The sequence below is a fragment of the Macaca nemestrina genome, chromosome 13, assembly GCF_043159975.1.
Source record: "Macaca nemestrina isolate mMacNem1 chromosome 13, mMacNem.hap1, whole genome shotgun sequence".
Lineage (NCBI taxonomy): Eukaryota > Metazoa > Chordata > Mammalia > Primates > Cercopithecidae > Macaca > Macaca nemestrina.
The window spans coordinates 38,348,886-38,367,473 of NC_092137.1; the positions used below are offsets into that span (position 1 = coordinate 38,348,886).

At 38.6% G+C, this 18,588-nt stretch overlaps 1 protein-coding gene across 8 annotated transcripts in view; it reads right to left on the reverse strand.

The window, feature by feature from the left end:
* The window catches only part of LOC105464866 (atlastin GTPase 2), an 80,751-nt gene that overhangs the window by 32,531 nt on the left and 29,632 nt on the right, over positions 1-18,588 (reverse strand). For 6 of the 8 annotated variants that reach the window (XM_071076542.1, XM_071076541.1, XM_071076546.1 and 3 more), the window contains exon 2: positions 16,042-16,286. The exons of the other annotated variants lie outside the window; for them this stretch is intronic. In XM_071076542.1, the coding sequence (XP_070932643.1) occupies positions 16,042-16,286 (245 nt within the window). The remainder of the gene's footprint in view (positions 1-16,041; positions 16,287-18,588) is intronic. 8 annotated transcript variants of the gene reach the window in all.

The following is an 18,588-nucleotide window of genomic DNA, read 5'->3' on the forward strand; positions in this document are numbered from 1 at the left end:
AGCTGGGCACAGTGGCTCATGTCTCTAATCCCAGCACTTTGGAAGGCTGAGGCAGGTGGATCACCTGAGGTCAGGAGTTCGAGATCAGTCTAGTCAACACGGGGAAACCTTGTCTCTACTAAAAATACAAAACTTAGTCGGGCATGGTGGCAGGTGCCTGTAATTCCAGCTATTCAGGAGGCTAAGGCAAAATCATTTGAACCAGGGAGGCGGAGGTTGCAGTGAGCCGAGATTGCACCACTGCACTCCAGCCTGGGTGACAGAGTAAGAGCCTGTCTCAAAAAAAGAAATTGTCACAAAAATAGAGCCAACTACATGCTATCTATTTGAAAAACCCCACTTTACAAAGACACGGGTTAAAAGTAAAGGTATGGGAAAGACATACCATGCCAACACTAATCAAAAGAAAGCTAGAATAGCTCTGTTAATTACAGACAAAGCAGTTTTCAAACTAAGAGAAAAACGACTTCTGAACAAAGGTTAGAGTTGCATTACACCAAAATACGTAAAGCAAAAATTGAACTCCAAAGAGTAATAGACAAATCCACTATTAAACTGGGAGACCTCACACCTCTTTATAGGTAGCTGACATACCCAGCAAGTAGAAAAACAGTAACACAGTTGAGCTGAACAGAATCAGCAATCAAATGGATCTAACTGACATTACAGAACACTTCATTCAACAACAGCACAATACATACTCTTCTCAAACTCACAAAGAACATTCACCAAGGTAGACGATATCCTGAGCCTTAAAATACACCTTTAAAAATTTAAAGGGATAGATAATACAAAGTATGCTCTCATACCACAATAGAATTGAACTATTAATAGAAATCAATAGCAGAAACACAGCTGGAAAACTCCCCAAATAGTTGGAGTTTAAAACAACTCACCTCAAAATAACACAGGAATCAAGGAAATCTCAATAGAAATTTTAAAATACATTGAACTAAATGAAAATGAAAATAAAACCTATTAAAATTTCCGTGATTAGAGGAGATTTGTAGCATTAGATGCATACAGTAGGAAAGAAAAAACAGTGATTAGAGGAGAATTTATAGCATTAGAGGCATAGAGGAGGAAAGGAAAAAAGTTCTAAAACCAATACTCTAAGCTGCCACCTCACGTAACTGGAAAAGAAGACCAATATAAACCTAAAGTAAGATGAATAAAATCAGAGCAAGAACCAATGAAACTGAAACAAGAAAACAGAAAATCACAACAGAAAAAACAAATCAATGAAACAAAAAACTGGTCCTTCAAAAAGATCAATATAATTGATTGAAGAGAGAGAGGGGCAGAAAAAAAGAGAAGACAAACTAATATCAGAAATCAAAGAATCATCATCATCACTAATTCCATGAACATTAAAAAAAAAAGAATACTAAGAACTCTATGCCCACAGATTTAGTAACTTAGTTGAAACGGAGCAATTCTTGGAAAGAAACAAACTACCAAACTCACACAAGGAGAACTAGATCATCTATTTAAAAAAAAAAAAAAAAAAAAAAGGCCAGGTGCAGTGGCTCACACCTGTAATCCCAGCACTTTGGGAGGCTGAGGGGGCAGATCACCTGAGGTCAGGAGTTCAAGACCAGCCTGGCCAACATGGTGAAACCCCCATCTCAACTAAAACTACAAAAATTAGCCAGGCATGGTGGTGGCAGCCTGTAATCCCAGCTACTCAGGAGGCTGAAGCAAGAGAATCGCTGGAACTCAAGAGGCAGAAGCTACAGTGAGCTGAGATTGCACCACTGCACTCCAGCCTGGGTGATAGGCAAGACTCCATCGCAAATAAAATAAAATAAAATAAAATAAAATAAAATAAAATAAAATAAAATAAAATAAGAAGACCAATAAATAACCTTTCAAAAGAAGGATTTACAAAGCCCAAGTGACTTCACTGGAAAACTCTACCAAGCATTTAAGGAAGAAATGGTACCAGTTCTCTACAAATTCTTTCAGAAAATAAGCAGAGGGAATACTTCCTAATTAATTCAAAGTATTACCCTAATACCAAAACCAGACAAAGATACTACAAATAAAGGAAAACTGCAGACCAGTACATACCATGAACATAGATGTGAAAATCCCTGACAAAATATTAGCAAATCAAATCTACAATGTATAAAAAGAATTACACACCATGATCAAGTGGGATTTATTCCAGGAATGCAAGGCTGGCTCAACAACTCAAAGTCAATAAATGTAATCCATCATAACAATAGTCTAAAAAAAAAAAATCAGCTGGGAATGGTGGCTCATGCCTGTAATCTCAACACTTTGGGAGGCCAAGTCGGCCAGAATATCTGAGGTCAGGAGTTAGAGACCAGGCTGGCCAACATGGCAACACCCCATCTCTACCAAAAATACAAAAATTAGCCAGCCATGGTGGCGCACACCTGTAATCCCAGCTACTGTGGAGGCTGAGGCAGGAGAATTGCTTAAACCCGGGAGGCAGAGGCTGCAGTGAGCCGAGATCGTGTCACTGCACTCTAGCCTAGGCGACAGAACAAGACTGTCTCAAAAAAGAAAAGAAAGAAAAGAAAAACACATAATATCAATAAACACAGGAAAACTATTTGACAAAATCTAACACTCATTCAGGACTTAAAAAAAAAAAAAAAACTCCCAGCACACTAGGAATAAAGGGAAACTTCAATTAAAAAAAAAAAAATCTACAAAAAATCCTACAGCTAACATAGTAGTAAGAAACTAGATGCTTTCCAGAAACTAGGTTAGAAAACAGACAAGGATATTCACTATTTATCACTTGTACTCAATACTACCGGAGGTTCTAGCTGGGACCATTAGCCAAGACACAGAAATAAAAGTTTCCCAGATTAGAAAGAAAGAAGTAAAACAAGCACCATTTGCAGATGACATGATCTTGTATATAGAAAACTCTAAGGAATTCGCTAAAAAAGTTATTGAAACTAATAAACAAATTCAGGATTTGTTTCAAGGATACAAGATTAATATGCAAGTCAAGTAAATATGAACTATGAACTTGCATGAACAATTCAAAAATGAAATTAAGAAAGCAATTCCATTCATAGTAACATCCACAAAAGGAATAAATTGAAGTGCAAAACTTATACTCAAAAACTCTAAAAAACATTTTTGAAATTAAAAGATAACATCCCATATTTATGGACTGTTAGACTTAATATTGTTAACACAGTAATATTTCCCAAATTGATCTTTCAGATTCAACCAATCGCCAATAGAATCCCAGCTAACTTCCTGTAGAAACTGAGAAGCTAACTCTAAAATTCATATGGGATTGCAAAGAACCCCAAATAGCCAAACAATCTTGAAAAAGAACAAAATGGGACTCACTTCCTCATTTCAAAATTTACTACAAAGCAACAGTAATGAAGATAGTGTGGTACCGGTATAAGAACAAGACATGGTCTGGCGTGGTGGCTCACACCTGTAATCCTAGCACTTTGGGAGGCCGAGGCAGGCAGACTGCCTGAGCGCAGGAGTTCAAGACAAGCCTGGGCAACACGGTGAAACCACGTCTCTACTAACATACAAAAAAAACTGGCCAGGTGCGGTAGCTCACACCTGTAATCCCAGCACTTTGGGAGGCCAAGGCAGGCGTATCATGAGGTCAAGAGATAGAGACCATCATGGCCAACATGATGAAACTCCATCTCTACTAAAAATACAAAAAGTAGTTGGGCATGGTAGTGCGTGCCTGCAGTCCCAGCTACTCAGAAGGCTGAGGCAGGAGAATCGCTTGAACCCGGGAGGTGGAGGTTGCAGTGAGCTGAGCTGGAGCCACTGCACTCCAACCTGGCAACAGAGAGAGACTCTGTCTCAAAAAAAAATTAGCTGGGTGTGGCGGCGCATGCCTGTAGTCCCAGCTACTTGGAAGGCTGAGGCAGGAGAACCGTTTGAACCCAGGAGACGGAGGTTGCTGCAGTGAGCCAAGATCACACCACTGCACTTCAGCCTGGGCAACACAGCAAGACTCCATAAAAAAGAACACATATATAGATCATGGAATAGAACTGAGAGTCAAGAAATAAATTCATGTCTATAATCAACTGGTTTTCAACAAGGTACCAAGAGCATTCAATAAAGTGTTAAACAGTCTTTCCAAAAATGGTGCTGGGACAAATAACCAAAAAATGTAGGAAGAACCATCTTTCATATTATTATAACATATACACATATATTTTACATAATTAACATACTATATATTAATATGATTTATAGCATTACTCCTAATAGTCATAAAGTTGCAAACAAACCAAATGTCCAATAACTGACGAATGGATAAATAAAATGTGGTATATCCATACGAGAGAATATTATTCAGCCATAAAAAGAAGTACTGATACATAATATAATATGGATGAACCCTGAAAATATTATGCTAAGTGAAGCCAGTCACAAAAGACCACATTTTTTAAGATTCCACTTACATGTATGTCCAGGATAGACAAATCCAGGAGATACAAAATAGATTAGTGGTTCCTTCAGGTTGAGGGTTTGGAGAAAGGATCTGGGGTAACAGCTAAAGGGCTGTTACCGGGATTCATTTTGAGATAATGGAAACTTTGTTTCTTTTTGAGGCTGCATCTTGCTCTCTCTCCCAGGCTGGAGTACAGTAGCACAATCAGGGCTCACTATAACCTCAACCTCCTGGGCTCAAGCCATCCTCCTGCCTTAGCCTCCTGAGTGGCTGGAACTACAGATATACACCACCACGCTCGGCTAATTTTTTAATTTTTTGTAGAGATGGAGTCTCCCTATGTTGCTCAGACTGGTCTCAAACTCTGGGCTCAAGCAATCCTCCCACCTCAGCCTCCCAGAGTGCTGGGATTACAGACATGAGCCACCATGCTCCGCCAATGGAAACATTTTAAAATTGTGGTAATAGTTGCACAACTCTGTGAACATACTAAAAACCACTGAACTGCACACTTTAAGTGAATGACTTATACTGTAAGTGAATTATATCTCAATAACACTGTTAAAAGGAAAAACAAAAAAATCAAATACCCTTAGTGTACAAGTTCAACAAAGACTCCTAGTCACATGAAACCAACTTGTATAACACTACCAGAGTCTAGGGGAGAACAAATGGCCCACTGAAGTTTCTGTTAACCGTCCATGTATTAGTGCAATGTGACATAAATCTTACGGCTTGAACTTGCTTCTTGATGAAAGAATTATGGTATACATTCTCCAATCCATAGAAAATGTATCCTATTAAAGGAAAGAAATTCTGAAGCCAGGCTCAATGGTGCATGTCTTATAGTCCCAGCTACTTGCGAGGCTGAGGCAGGAGGACTGCTTCAGACCAGGAGTTCAAGGACAGCCTGGGCAATAGAGCGAGACCCAGTCTCACAAGAAAAAGAAAAAGAAATTCTGAACTAAAATTTATAAGCTGGGCCACGCACAGTGCCTCACACCTACAATTCGAGCACTTTGGGGAAGCCAAAATAGGAGGACTGCTTGAGCCCAGGAGTTCAAGACCAAGCTGGGCTAAAGAGTAAGGTCCTTCAGGGTTAACCACCTGAGCCCAGGAGTTCAAGGCTCAAGTGAGCTGTGATTATGCCACTGCACTCCAGCCTGGGCAACAGACTGAGACCATATCTTTAAACAAATAATAATTTTTTTAAAAATTTATAAGCTGAAAAGCAAAACTGTCCTGGCAGAGTGAGGGAAGGAGGTAGGGAGTTAATTACCTTTAAAAAAAAGTATCAGCCAGGCATGGTGGCTCACACCTGTAATCCCAGCACTTTGGGAGGCAGAGGTGGGCGGATTATGAGGTCAGGAGATTGAGACCATCCTGGCTAACACAGCGAAACCCCGTCTCTACTAAAAATACAAAAAATTAGCCAGGCGTGGTGGCAGATGCCTGTAGTCCCAGCTACTTGGGAGGCTGAGGCAGGAGAATGGCGTGAACCTGGGAGGCGGAGCTTGCAGTGAGCCAAGACTGCACCACTGCACTCCAACCTGGGTGACACAGCGAGACTCCAACTCAAAAAAAAAAAAAAAAAAGAAGTCTCCTCCAAAAACAGTTAATATTAACATAAAAGGAACTTACATTATACAAGGTGGCTTAACTCCCTAAATGTTCTAAAGCTGGTGTTTGAGTAGTCAGTGTTTATGTGTAACGGGTTGTTGCTTGAAGTATTTTTCAATAAACAGCGTAAATAAAACAAATTACTTTAGAAACAGTTAATGTAACCTACTGGAACAAAGACTTTGGAATGAAAAAAGATCTATAATTTATGTTCTCTCAAATCCAAAATAGAAATATGTGATGACAGGAGGGCCATAATATTTATGATACTGCAAAAGAGGCAGTACATACATTTGGGGCTAAAAGCTGCAAAGGACAGAGTATTTTCAGGCAACAGGTTCAGGAATGTAACCAAGAAAGTCTCTCCTAAAACACTGCAATAAAGACTTCAAACAATATTGTAAACACTTTCTTCCATCTCGTTTATTTCTGATTCCTCTACCTGTGGCAACATTTGATGAAGTTTTTCTAACTGAAATCTAATCCAATTTAAAACCTGCATATGGAAGAATTAAAAATTAGTTTTGATTCCAAAATCCAAGTCTTAGCACCAGGGACCCCAATATGCTAAGGGGAAAATAGTCCACATAACCTCTGTATCCAATCCCCTTATCTTTTTTTTTTTCTTTTTTTTCTTTTGAGAAAGAGTCTCACTCTGTCACCCAGGCTGGAATGTAGTGGCACGGTCTCAGCTCACTGCAACCTCTGCCTTTGAGGTTCAAGAGATTCTCCTGCCTCAGCCTCCTGAATAGCTGAGATTACAGGTGCCCACCACCACCCCCAGCTAATTTTTTTGTTTTTGGTAGAGACGGTGTTTCACCATGTTGGCCAGGCTGGTCTTGAACTCCTGGCCTCAAGCAGTTGACTTGCTTCGCCTCCCAAAGTGCTGAGATTGCAGGCATGAGCCACCAAGCCCAGCCCAATCCCCTTATCTTATTTTCAGGTAATAATAATAATAAGCCCACAATTTTTTTTTCCTTATTGACTCTTAAAATTCTGGTCAAAGTTTGCCTGCTTCTCACATTGGCAAAAATAATACAAAATTCAAATTTTCAACATTTTGTTACATAAGTTCTATAGTTTCACTTATAATAAATATTCAAAAGTGAATTCAGTTAAAGTAATAATTAAATGAATAAGCTAAACTACATTAAATCTGGCAGTTTTATGAGCAAATGAACTTGTATACAGATGTATATAGGTAATTTTAAATCAACAAAATACACATCAGAATAGCTAACATTAAAAAGATTGACAATACTGTTTACAAGATATACAGCAACTGTAAGTCTCTCACAATGCTGGTGGAAGTGTAAAATTAGTGAAACCACTTTGGAAAAAACTTTGGCAATCCCTACTAAAATTAAATGGGTATTTTCCCATGACCCAGCAATTCTACTCCTGGGTATAAACCCAACAGAATTTAATGCTTACATCACCAAGACTTGTACAAGAATGTTCATTAGCAGTTTTATTCATAACAGACAAAAACTAAAAACCCGTAGTTCTCTAAGTAGAAAGGGTAAATTACGATATATTCATCCAATGAAATATCACTCAGCAATAAAAATAACATACAACATATTTTTGACACACGTAACAACGTGCATACACCAGTCTTAATGCTTAGTGAAAGAAACCAGACACAGGAGTACATACTCTATAATCACATTTATGTGAAGTAGGCAAAACTAATCTACATTAATACAAGTCAGAACAAAAGTGGCCCTTGAGAGCTGGAAATAGCAGTAACTGGGAAGGGGAATTAGAGAGCCTCCTAGAATACAGGAAATGCTCTCTCCTCATCTGAGAGACAGTGGTTACAATAGCATATGTATATGATAATTAACTGGCTATATTAAAGTTTATACACTTTATGTATATAAGTTACACCCAATAAAAAATAAATAATAGGCCGGGCACAGTGGCTCATGCCTGTAATTCGTAATCCCAGCACTTTGGGAGGCCGAGGCGGACGGATCACGAGGTCAGGAGATCGAGACCATCCTGGCTAACACGGTGAAACCCTGTCTCTACTAAAAACACAAAAAAACTAGCAGGGCGTGGTGGCGGGTGCCTGCAGTCCCAGCTACCTGGGAGGCTGAAGCAGGAGAATGGCGTGAACCTGGGAGGCGGAGCTTGCAGTGAGCGGAGATCGCGCCACTGCACTCCAGCCTGGGCGACAGAGCAAGACTCCGTCTCTAAATAAATAAATAAATAAATAAATAAATAAATAACCCAAGGAAGAAGCATTTTAAAATATTGTTCCTTCTCCAAATACATTTCATTCTTGAGAAAGAACATAAAACAAAGCTTTTCTTCACGTTTTGCACATGTCTCATGAAATCTCGGACACTGTTATCCTTAAAGAAGAAAGTAAAATCAAGTTCAACATCTCATAGGGCTCATTCTGAGCTACTTGTGCTTGTGGCCAGTTATATGTAGCAGTGCATATTGATTCTTAAAGATATTTTTCTACTCCTGGTCTCTGGCAACAGTTTGGGGAGCAGCTCTTTAAATAGCAAAGAATAAAAACATAAAAGACAGTTTTTTTAAAGTGCCATTAGCAAATATGCTGTGGATGGAGTTAAAACTCTTGTGTAGCAAATAGAGCAAGGACCCTTTATTTACTAAGCTTAGATACCAGTGGATAGCAAGAAATTTACATTTGCACTCACACATATCCTCCCATCAGTCTAGTTCAACTCTGAAGTAAATAAAAGTAAATATTTACAAAAGAATAATTTAGTGTAGGTATATCCTATAAAGTAACCTGTACTTTACATATTGTAGATATATGAGAAAATGACCAAACATAATTTTACATAATAGTTTTTAGAATAATGGCTTTGGGATCAAATTGCCTAGTCTGGAATTTAAGCCTTGCCACTTACTTTGAGTCTCATTTCTTCAACTACCAAGTTGAAATACAATTATCACTGCACAGGGTTATTTCTGAATACTAAGTAAGATAATGCCTGTTAAATGCTTAGTAATCAAAATATCTAGAATTCAGATTCAAAAATCGTTACATCATAAAATAGTATGTGCATCTTAATGGAAGAACACATCATCATCTATGAAGTACTCTTGCCAAAAGAGTGTCAAACCTGAGTCTGATGAAGTCTCTAGATTCAACTAACAACTTACAGAAGATTCACAGAACACAGAACATGTAAAACTACAACAATGGGATGCAATCAGCAAATCCAGAGTGGGAAACCCTATAACCAACATCAGTATCTTCAACAATAAACTGCCAAGAAAGAGAGAGGGAGGAAGGGAAACCTAAAATGCATTAAAACACTTTAAAGACAACCAATCACAATGTGGACCTCAGCTGGCTGGATTCAAACTATTAAAAAAAAAAACAAAACAAAACAAAAAGCAGTTGAGATGGCCAGGCACGGTGGCTCACACCTGTAATCCCAGTACTTTGGGAGGCTGAGGCGGGAGGATCACTATAAGTCAGGAGTTCGATACCAGCCTGGCCAACATGGTGAAACCCCTATGTCTACTAAAAATACAAAAATTAGCTGGGCGTTGTGGTGCACACCTGTAATCCCAGCTACTTGGGAGGCTGAGGTAGGAGAATCGCTTGAACCCACAAGACAGAGGTTGCAATAAGCTGAGATCACGCCACTGCACTCCAACCTGGGAGACAGAGAAAGACTGTCTCAAAAAAAACAAAATACAAAAGCAGTTAAGGCAAATTGAAAATTGAACACTTACAAGACATTTTATAATGTTAAGAAATTATTTTTATGATAATTGTTGTAATGTTCAAAAAAGTCCTTATTTTTAAGAAACACATACTGAAATATTTATAAATTAAATGATTTCTGGGATTTACTTTGAAATAATACATCAGGTGTAGAGTGAGTTATAGCTGAAATGAGATTGGAATTGATAAGTGCTAAAAATTGTTTAGTAGCTGGGCATTTATTATATTATTGTCTACTTTTACATGTGTTTATTAATAAAATTCTTCGTAATAAAGTTTTAAAAAGAAAAAACAGGAAATGGTATAAAAGTAGAAGCAACTCTATAGAGAATTAAGAATCCTTATCTAAGAGAATTCAGTAATAATAGCTATCACCATTACTTAGCATCAATATCACAAGCACTGTGTTTAGTTTCATGTATGTAATTCTACTAAATTAAGTTTTGACCGTTGTAAACTGATTCCTAGAATTCAAACTATTTTTACAACAGCTAGATGTGACAATCTAATCAGCATTTTTCTGTTTTTTCAGTTCCTACTGACACTGGAACAATCTATTTCACTTTGAAAGGGTTTAACTAAAATTATGCAGCCATGAAAAAGAATGAAATCATGTTCTTTGCAGCAACATGGATGCAGCTGGAGACCATTATCCTAAACAAATTAATGCAGGAACAGAAAACCAAATACCACATGATTTTACTTAAAAGTAGAAGCCAAATAAGGGTACTCATGGACACAAAGATGGCAACAACAGACAATGGGGAGTACTAGAGGAGAGAGGGAGGGAGGGGGCAAGGGTTGAAAAACCACTGGGTACTATGCTCAATACCTGGGTGACAAGATCAATCGTACCCCAAACATCAGCATTAGGAAACATACCCTAGTAACAAACCTGCACATATAGCCCCTGATTCTAAAATAAAAGTTAATTTTTATTTTTAAAGTAAATAGTTTGAATTATAACTCAAGTATAAATGAGCCCACACTGATATAAAGGATTGAATAAATAAATAAATAAATAAACCAGGAGAAGATATAATTCTTCCCAACAGAAGAATCCTAAATAATATATTTAGATGCCTTCCTTTTATCAGAAGGTAGAGCTTAATCCTCCTCCTTCCCTATTCTTTGAGGTTGGGGTGGAATTAATGACTAAAAAATAGCAAGTGTGCAGTGGTGAAACCTGGCAAACACAAGCTTAACCAAGAGATGAAGAGTAACATTCCTAGCAGTATCACATGACTATACGCACCCCCAGATACAATGTGATAAGAAGGGTATTTGACCTCAGTAGTATTCTTGCCAAAATCCCATCACCCCAGTCTAACCATGACAGAAATGTAAGACAAACTTAAATTGAGGAACATTCTTCAAAATACCTTACCAGTACTCCTCAAAATAGTCAAGATCGCCAGGCTCCCGCCTGTAATCCCAGTACTTTGAGAGGCCAAGGTGGGCGGATCACCTGAGGTCAGGAGTTTGAGACCAGCCTGGCCAACATGGTGAAACCCAATCTCTACTAAAAATACAAAAATTAGCTGGGTGTGGTGGCAGCCACCTGTAATCCCAGCTACCTGGGAGGCTGAGGCAAGATAATTGCTTGAACCCAGGAGGCGGAGGTTGCCGTGAGCCGAGATCACACCATTGCGCTCCAGCCTGGGCAACAAGAGCAAAACTACGTCTCAATTAAAAAAAAAATTAAAAAAAAAAAAAAAAAAAAAAAACAGAAAAAAAAGTCAAAGTCAAGATCATGAAAAAAAGGAAAGGCTGATAAACTCTCACAGACCAGAAGACACTAAGGAGACATGACAGCTAAATCTAGGAATCATATTCTGTATCAGATCCTGTAATAGAAAGAAGGGCACCAATGGAAAAACTGCTGAAGCCTGAATGAAGTCTGGGGTTTAGTTAACAGTACTGTACCAATATTGGTTTCTTAGTTTTGCAAACGTATCACACTAATGATAACATCAGAAGAAACTAGGTAAAGGGAACAGGTATACATGCTCTCTTTGTTATATTTCAATACAAAAAATGTGTTTGAAAACTTAAAAAACATATGACCTCTAATATTGTGTTAAAAATGGAAAGAAAGAAAAAACAACTTTAAAAAAAATCAGTCTGGGCATGGTGGCTCACGCCCGTAATCCCAGCACTTTGGGAGGCCGAGGTGGGTGGATCACCTGAGGTTGGGAGTGAGACCAGCCTGGCCAACATGGAAAAACCCCATCTCTACTAAAAATACAAAATTAGCTGGGCATGGTGGCACATGTCTGTAATCCCAGCTACCTGGGAGGCTGAAGCAGGAGAATCGCTTGAACCCAGGAGGTGGAGGTTGCAGTGAGCCAAGATTGTGCCATTGCACTCCAGCCTGGGCAACAAGAGCGAAACTCCATCTCAAAAACAAAAAAAAAAAATCAGTTGACTAAAAATTGTAATATCAAAGCAAAACCCCATCAACAGTTAAATGGATAAGTAAAATGTGGCATAATCATACAGTAGAATATTTAATTTTATTTTTATTTATTTTTGAGACAGAGTTTCGCGCTTGTTGCCCAGGCTAGAATGTGATGGCGCAATCTCGGCTCACTGCAACCTCCGCCTCCCAGGTTCAAGTGATTCCCCTGCCTCAGCCTCCCAAGTAACTGGGATTACAGGTGCCCATCACCACACCCAGCTAATTTTTGTATTTTTAGTAGAGACGGGGTTTCATCATGTTGGCCCAGCTGGTCTCGGACTCCTGACCTCAGGTGATCCACCCACCTCAGCCTCCCAAAGTGCTGGGATTACAGGCGTGAGCCACTGCGCCCTGCCCTCATACAGTAGATTAAGGAAACAAAAATAATGCAAAAACATGGGTACATCTCAAAGTTAGAATGTCAACAAAATAAGCCAAACACAGAATACCTATGGTATGATTTCATTCATGTAAAGTTCAAAAACAGCTAAATGAACCTGTGGTGAGAAGTTCAGAACAGCAGTTACTTTTGCGGGGGTAGATATTAACTGAGAAGGAACACAAAATGGGGGTTGTTCTATATTTTCATCTGGGTGGTGGTAGTAAGGTGTATACCTATGTAAAATTTCATCAAGCTGTACACTTAAGATTTGTACACCTTTTCTGCATGTAAATTATACTTCAAGGGGAAAAACTTTTTAAGGAAAAGATACATTTATCTAAAGCACACCCCTAAATAAGTAAATAAGAATTAGAAGTGGGGGGGCGGGGCATAGAATACTTGAGTGTAACATTTATTTAGGAGGGGAAAGTCAACATCCCTCCGTGTTGGGAGATCCACTGCTCTCCTCAAAGCTGTCAGACAGAGTCGTTTGCGTCTGCAGAGGTTTCGGCTGGGAGTTATACCTGATGTAAATGAGTTGATGGGTGCAGCACACCAACATGGCACAAGTATACATATGTAACAAACCTGCACGTTATGCACATGTACCCTACAACTTAAAGTATAATAATAATAAATAAATTAAAAAAAAAAAAAAAAAAAACAAACATCCCTCACACCAGACCATACCCACCAATTCTGTCTTTGATTAGATTTTAATCTCCTGTTGTAAAACTACTCACTACTTTCGTCAACTGCATACTTACACACATTGACTCAGGTCAACATTGAAAACTTACACTGTCAGTATGTCACTAGTTTTCTTTCAGCTAGCATACCACCTGTGCAGGCATATAGGTTAATAAAATAAACCCAACTATCCCATTATTTCTCCTTCTTAACTTTTATCTCATAGGAAAAGCATGACCCACCACATCATCAGTGTAGTGGAGGCACATTATCCAAAAATCAGATTATCATTTAAATGCAATTTTTGATTGACAGAATAAGGTGATTTATATCAGGAATTCTATAGGGCAATACTATAAATGAAAGCTAATAAAGATATTTCAGCTTAAAAGCCATTAACTAGATGTACAACCTCGCTCAAGCCACCTTAACTTTTGCAAGGCTTCTGCAACTCCCCCAGGAAAGAGAGTTCCGTTTGCACAGATATGGCAAATATATGACAACGGGGCTGCTACTCCACTCTGAACAGCCACTACTAATGGATCAGAGATGGAAACAGAAATGGCACCTGAGGTGAAACTTATCTGCCATTCCTAGATAAGTGATCTAAGCTTCCCTCCCCTTCTAACTTTCTACTGTCTGTGACCTACTTGCAACAAAATACATTTGCACTGAACAGCTTAGACACAGATAAATACAATATACACAAGCTAACTTAAGGACTTAAGGGGACCTCAAAATATAGAAATCTTTTATCATCTTTAAATGTACAGTTTTTAAAAAAATATGTCACTACTTAAACATTTCTGTATTTCAGATGTCAAATTCTAGATCAAGTCTAAATGGGAAACCCTTAGCTGAGCGTGGTGGCTCATACCTGTAATCTCAACACGTTGGGAGGCTGAGGTGGGAGAATCACTTCAGGCCAGAAGTTCAAGACCAGCCTGGACAACATAGTGAGAACCCCATCTTCACAAAAAAATTTAAAGATCAGCCAAGCATTGTGGCGCATGCCTGTACTGCCAGCTACTTGGGAGGCTGAGGTGGGAGGATCACTTGAGCAGAGGAGGTTGAGGCTGCAGTAAGCCATGTTCACACCACTGCACTCCAGCCTGTGTGACAGAGTGAGATCGCGTCTCAATCAATGAGAAAAACTTCAAAATGATTTATCTTTCTCAATGTCCCAAACATGTAAAATATTGTTCTCTAATATAAACTATGTTACTGATACTCGGGTATATTTGAGAATGCCTGAAATGATCCCCATGAAAAAACTTTACAAAAGCTTCCTGGAAAAACAAACAAAATGAGAATGTTTACCTTATTTCTTACTCGAAGACAATGCACACCCAATTACAAATGTACACAGAACTCATAAAGGTGATCATCCTGACAGGTGTTTAGACAATTACATAATTCTGTCAAAGTGTTATTTCTAATAATTCATGTGGCTTCTGAATGTCACAAGTTCCCTATATAGCAATTCCACTAAGTGTTCCACTCCAAAATTTCCAATTCCTTCTCCTGTTCCCTTTCAAACTCCCATTCCCTCAGTCAAACTTGCAATTATCAGAAAAACATTCCAATTCAAGTGAAAAATTTTTTTCCCCCCTTTTTTTTTTCAGAAGAGAAAGAGTCAGGTAGAGATAGGTAAGTAACAATTGTCTGGTACCATCTCAAAGTGAAAACCCATAGAAGGGAAAGAGATTCATCAATTAAAATGTAAGTATCTCCTAAGACCCAATTCTTGTGCCAGGTGCTTCATAATCAACAGAGGGCCCACACCCATGACAGAGATTAAAGTAGCCAGAAAAAAATAAGCAACTAAAGTAATATCAATAAAACATACAACCATGAGTTAGGAAGAGGATGTAATATAGTCCTAAATGTCATGGAAGGCCCCCATGAAAAGATGAGACAAGAATACCATAATATTTGAGAAAAAAAATGGCATACTCAAGGAACAGCAAAAACTATAGTTTATTTGACATATGAAGGGCAAGAGATGAGATTCAAAGATCATGGATGCCTTGCAGAAGCCACTCTAAGGAGCTGGACTTTATCTCCAAAGGTAATAGTCACTAAAACTAACTTGTCTGAGGAACATAGATACACTTTTTCAAAGGTCTCTATCCGTCTACTTTACTCACTGTAAAGGTGGCCAAAAGGAAAGTGTGAAGAAATAACAAAAAGGGAAAGAAGATAAATAGTACTTCAGACTTCTAGGATATACTCAGACAACTTAGGTCAGAGCTACAATGCCTGGCACACAGAAGCTCAATCATATGCTTCCTTATGCAGTATATGCAGAAGGGAATTATGGCAATGAAGAATCAAGAGCTCAAACTTACATTACTGTATTGACCAGGAAGTCCTATAAAGAATTATATTTCTATAGAATTAAAAATGCAGTTCTGTCAGCCTGGACAACAAAGTGAGACCCCCATTGCAACAACAACAACAAAAAAGTTTTTTTAAGAGTTGGGCAGGGTGGCACACGCCTGTAGTCCTAGCTTCTCGGGAGGCTGAGGTGGGAGGATTGCTTGAGATTGGGAGGTTGAGGTTGCAGTGAGCCATGACCACACCACTGCACTCCATCCTGGGTGACAGAGTGAGACCACTTAAATTAAAAAAAAAAAAAAAGATACAGTTCTGGTTTTTGTCTATTTTTTTAACAGGCTTGGTTGGTACTTTTTTCTTTTGAACTGGGTTCAATTTAAAAGACTATTCACCTTGTTATACATGTATCTAAGCATGAAGTCCAGTAGAAATGACTTCCCTTTACGAAAAGCTCCTGCTACAGATACCACTACTATGTTAAGATCTCGTATGTGCTCCTGTAGCAGTATCTGCTCCAAAGCTTCTTCATCAAGTTCAAAGTTATGGTCATCTTCATGAGCAAGAACAATCTGTACTGGACATGGTTTCTTCATAACCTCATCAGAATTTACTAAGTCATCATCTTCATAATTCTCACCTAGAATTTAAAAAGAAAGAAAGTGGTTACTTTAATCCCTACATTACGAACTTTCATTAAGGACCACAACTAAAGCAAAATTTCAAATAAAAAATTGCCCCTTCCCTCATTATATATTATTACAATGTTCCTTTGGATTTCTCACTCCTTCTGTAACAGGACAAAGAATGCTGATAAGATTTCCCACTTGATATGGTTGGCTGTGTCCCCACCCAAATCTCATCTTGAATTGTAGCTCCCACAATTCCCACATGTTGTGGTAGGGACCCAGTGGGAGGTAACTGAATCATGGGGAGGTTCTCTCCTGTGCTGTTCTCATGATAGTGAGTAAGTCCCACGAAATCTGATGATTTTATGAGAGGTTTCCCTGCACGAGCTCTCTTCTCCTCTGCCACTATGTGAGTGAGATTTGCCTTTCACCTTCCACCATGATTGTGAGACCTCCCCAGCCACATGGAACTGTGAGTCCATTAAACCTCTTTCTTTTGCAAACTGCCCAGTCTCAAGTATGTCTTTACTACCAGCATGAAAATGGACTCATACACCATTATACATACAGATAATAATACTAAATATGGCCTCTATCTCAATGAAGTCCTAACAGCTAAATGTGAACAGCAGCTGTTTTTGAGCCCTGTATTATTCTGTAAATAACTTTTGCAACTGTATGCACACAAAAACTAAAGAGGGGAAAAATCAATTTCACCTAATGCTTCAGATCCCAATTTTCCTGTAAGCATCACCTAGAAAATTTACAAACATTACTCTCCTTTACAAACGTTAAAAACATATTAAAATTGTTCATGTGGCTGGGTGCAGTGGGTATAATCCCAGCACTTTGGGAGGCCAAGGCAGGTGGATCACCTGAGGTCAGGAGTTCAAGACCAGCCTGGCCAACATGGGGAAACCTCTTTTCTACTAAAAATACAAAAATTAGCTGGGCATGGTAGCGGATGCCTGTAGTCCCAGCTACTTGGGAGGCTGAGACAGGAGAATCACTTGAACCTGGGAGGCAGAGGTTGCAATGAGCTGAGATCACGCCACTGCACTCCAGCCTGGGCAACAGAGTGAGACTCAGTCTCAAAAAACAAAACAAAAAAAAATTATTCATGTTATTTTTCATTCTGAAACCTAAAGAGGAAAATTAGGGTTCTAACAAGTTTCCAAAAATGATACTTACAACGAGTCCCTAATTTAATAACAGTAACCTAGTACTACAGCCTCCTCATTAAAGCAAAGCATAGGATTAATGTTCAGTAAAGAACAGTCAGTGACATGCACTTATATCTCAGAATTTCATCTCCCACTGGAGCTCTTTCTTACCAAACACTACAGCCACCACTTTAAGACTACATAGTTCCCCAAAACAGCCATATAAACCCTTCCTTTGTTCACCACAACACACTAAAATTAAGGTAACCTTTGCAGACATAACTTTACTGAATAGTGATGAAGAAGTACAGAAATGTAAACAGCAGAGATAAACTTCCAAAGTCTAGGTTTCTGTTCTTCTTTAAAAAAACACCTAGCTTCAGAGGACACATACCTTGTCTGACTTTCTTCTCTACCAACTGCTTGATCCCATGTAGCAACTAGTTACTCCAGGGGACCTTATCTTCTCCCACATCAAAATTTCTAAGAGACTCCCTCCTTGAGCCTGTCTACTAAGTGTCAGTTTCCACTCTAAGGACACATACGGTATCCACTGTTTTCAATGCAATCAATGACTGTCCTACTCTGAGGAGAAAGCCAGTCCACTGAGGCGTGGTACATTATTAGTCAACAGTTCAATAATACCTTATCCACATAACCAATATTCACAGAGCAAAGATTATATAACTACATTAGTGGATTTTTAGTCTTATTACCAAAAGAAGCATCTCATTTCTCTGATTTGCAAGGACTATTAGAGCCTTTACCTCCACATCACAAGGCACCTTTAACCGTATATAGCGAAGTCAACAGCACTATTTCAACATGTGCTGCAAACAATGACAATGCATTATAAAGAGCAAGCCGCTTCAAAGGAGAATCTCTGAAAGTAAAAGCAATCATTATTTAATTAAAGAGGACATTATCACTGCCTGTATCAATGGTATATAGCAACAGTCAGGTATGCTATTTGAATGCATGCAAAAAAGTGAACTTTCCAGGAAAAGTTCCAATACAGATAAATTCTAAGCTAATGCCTCATTAGGTAGGTCCAGATAAATAACAAAACAGGATGCAAATGGTGTAAGTTTCTAAGCTTAATTAGTGGTTTAAGACCATGAACTAGGCAGCAAAACTGCCTCGATGTATG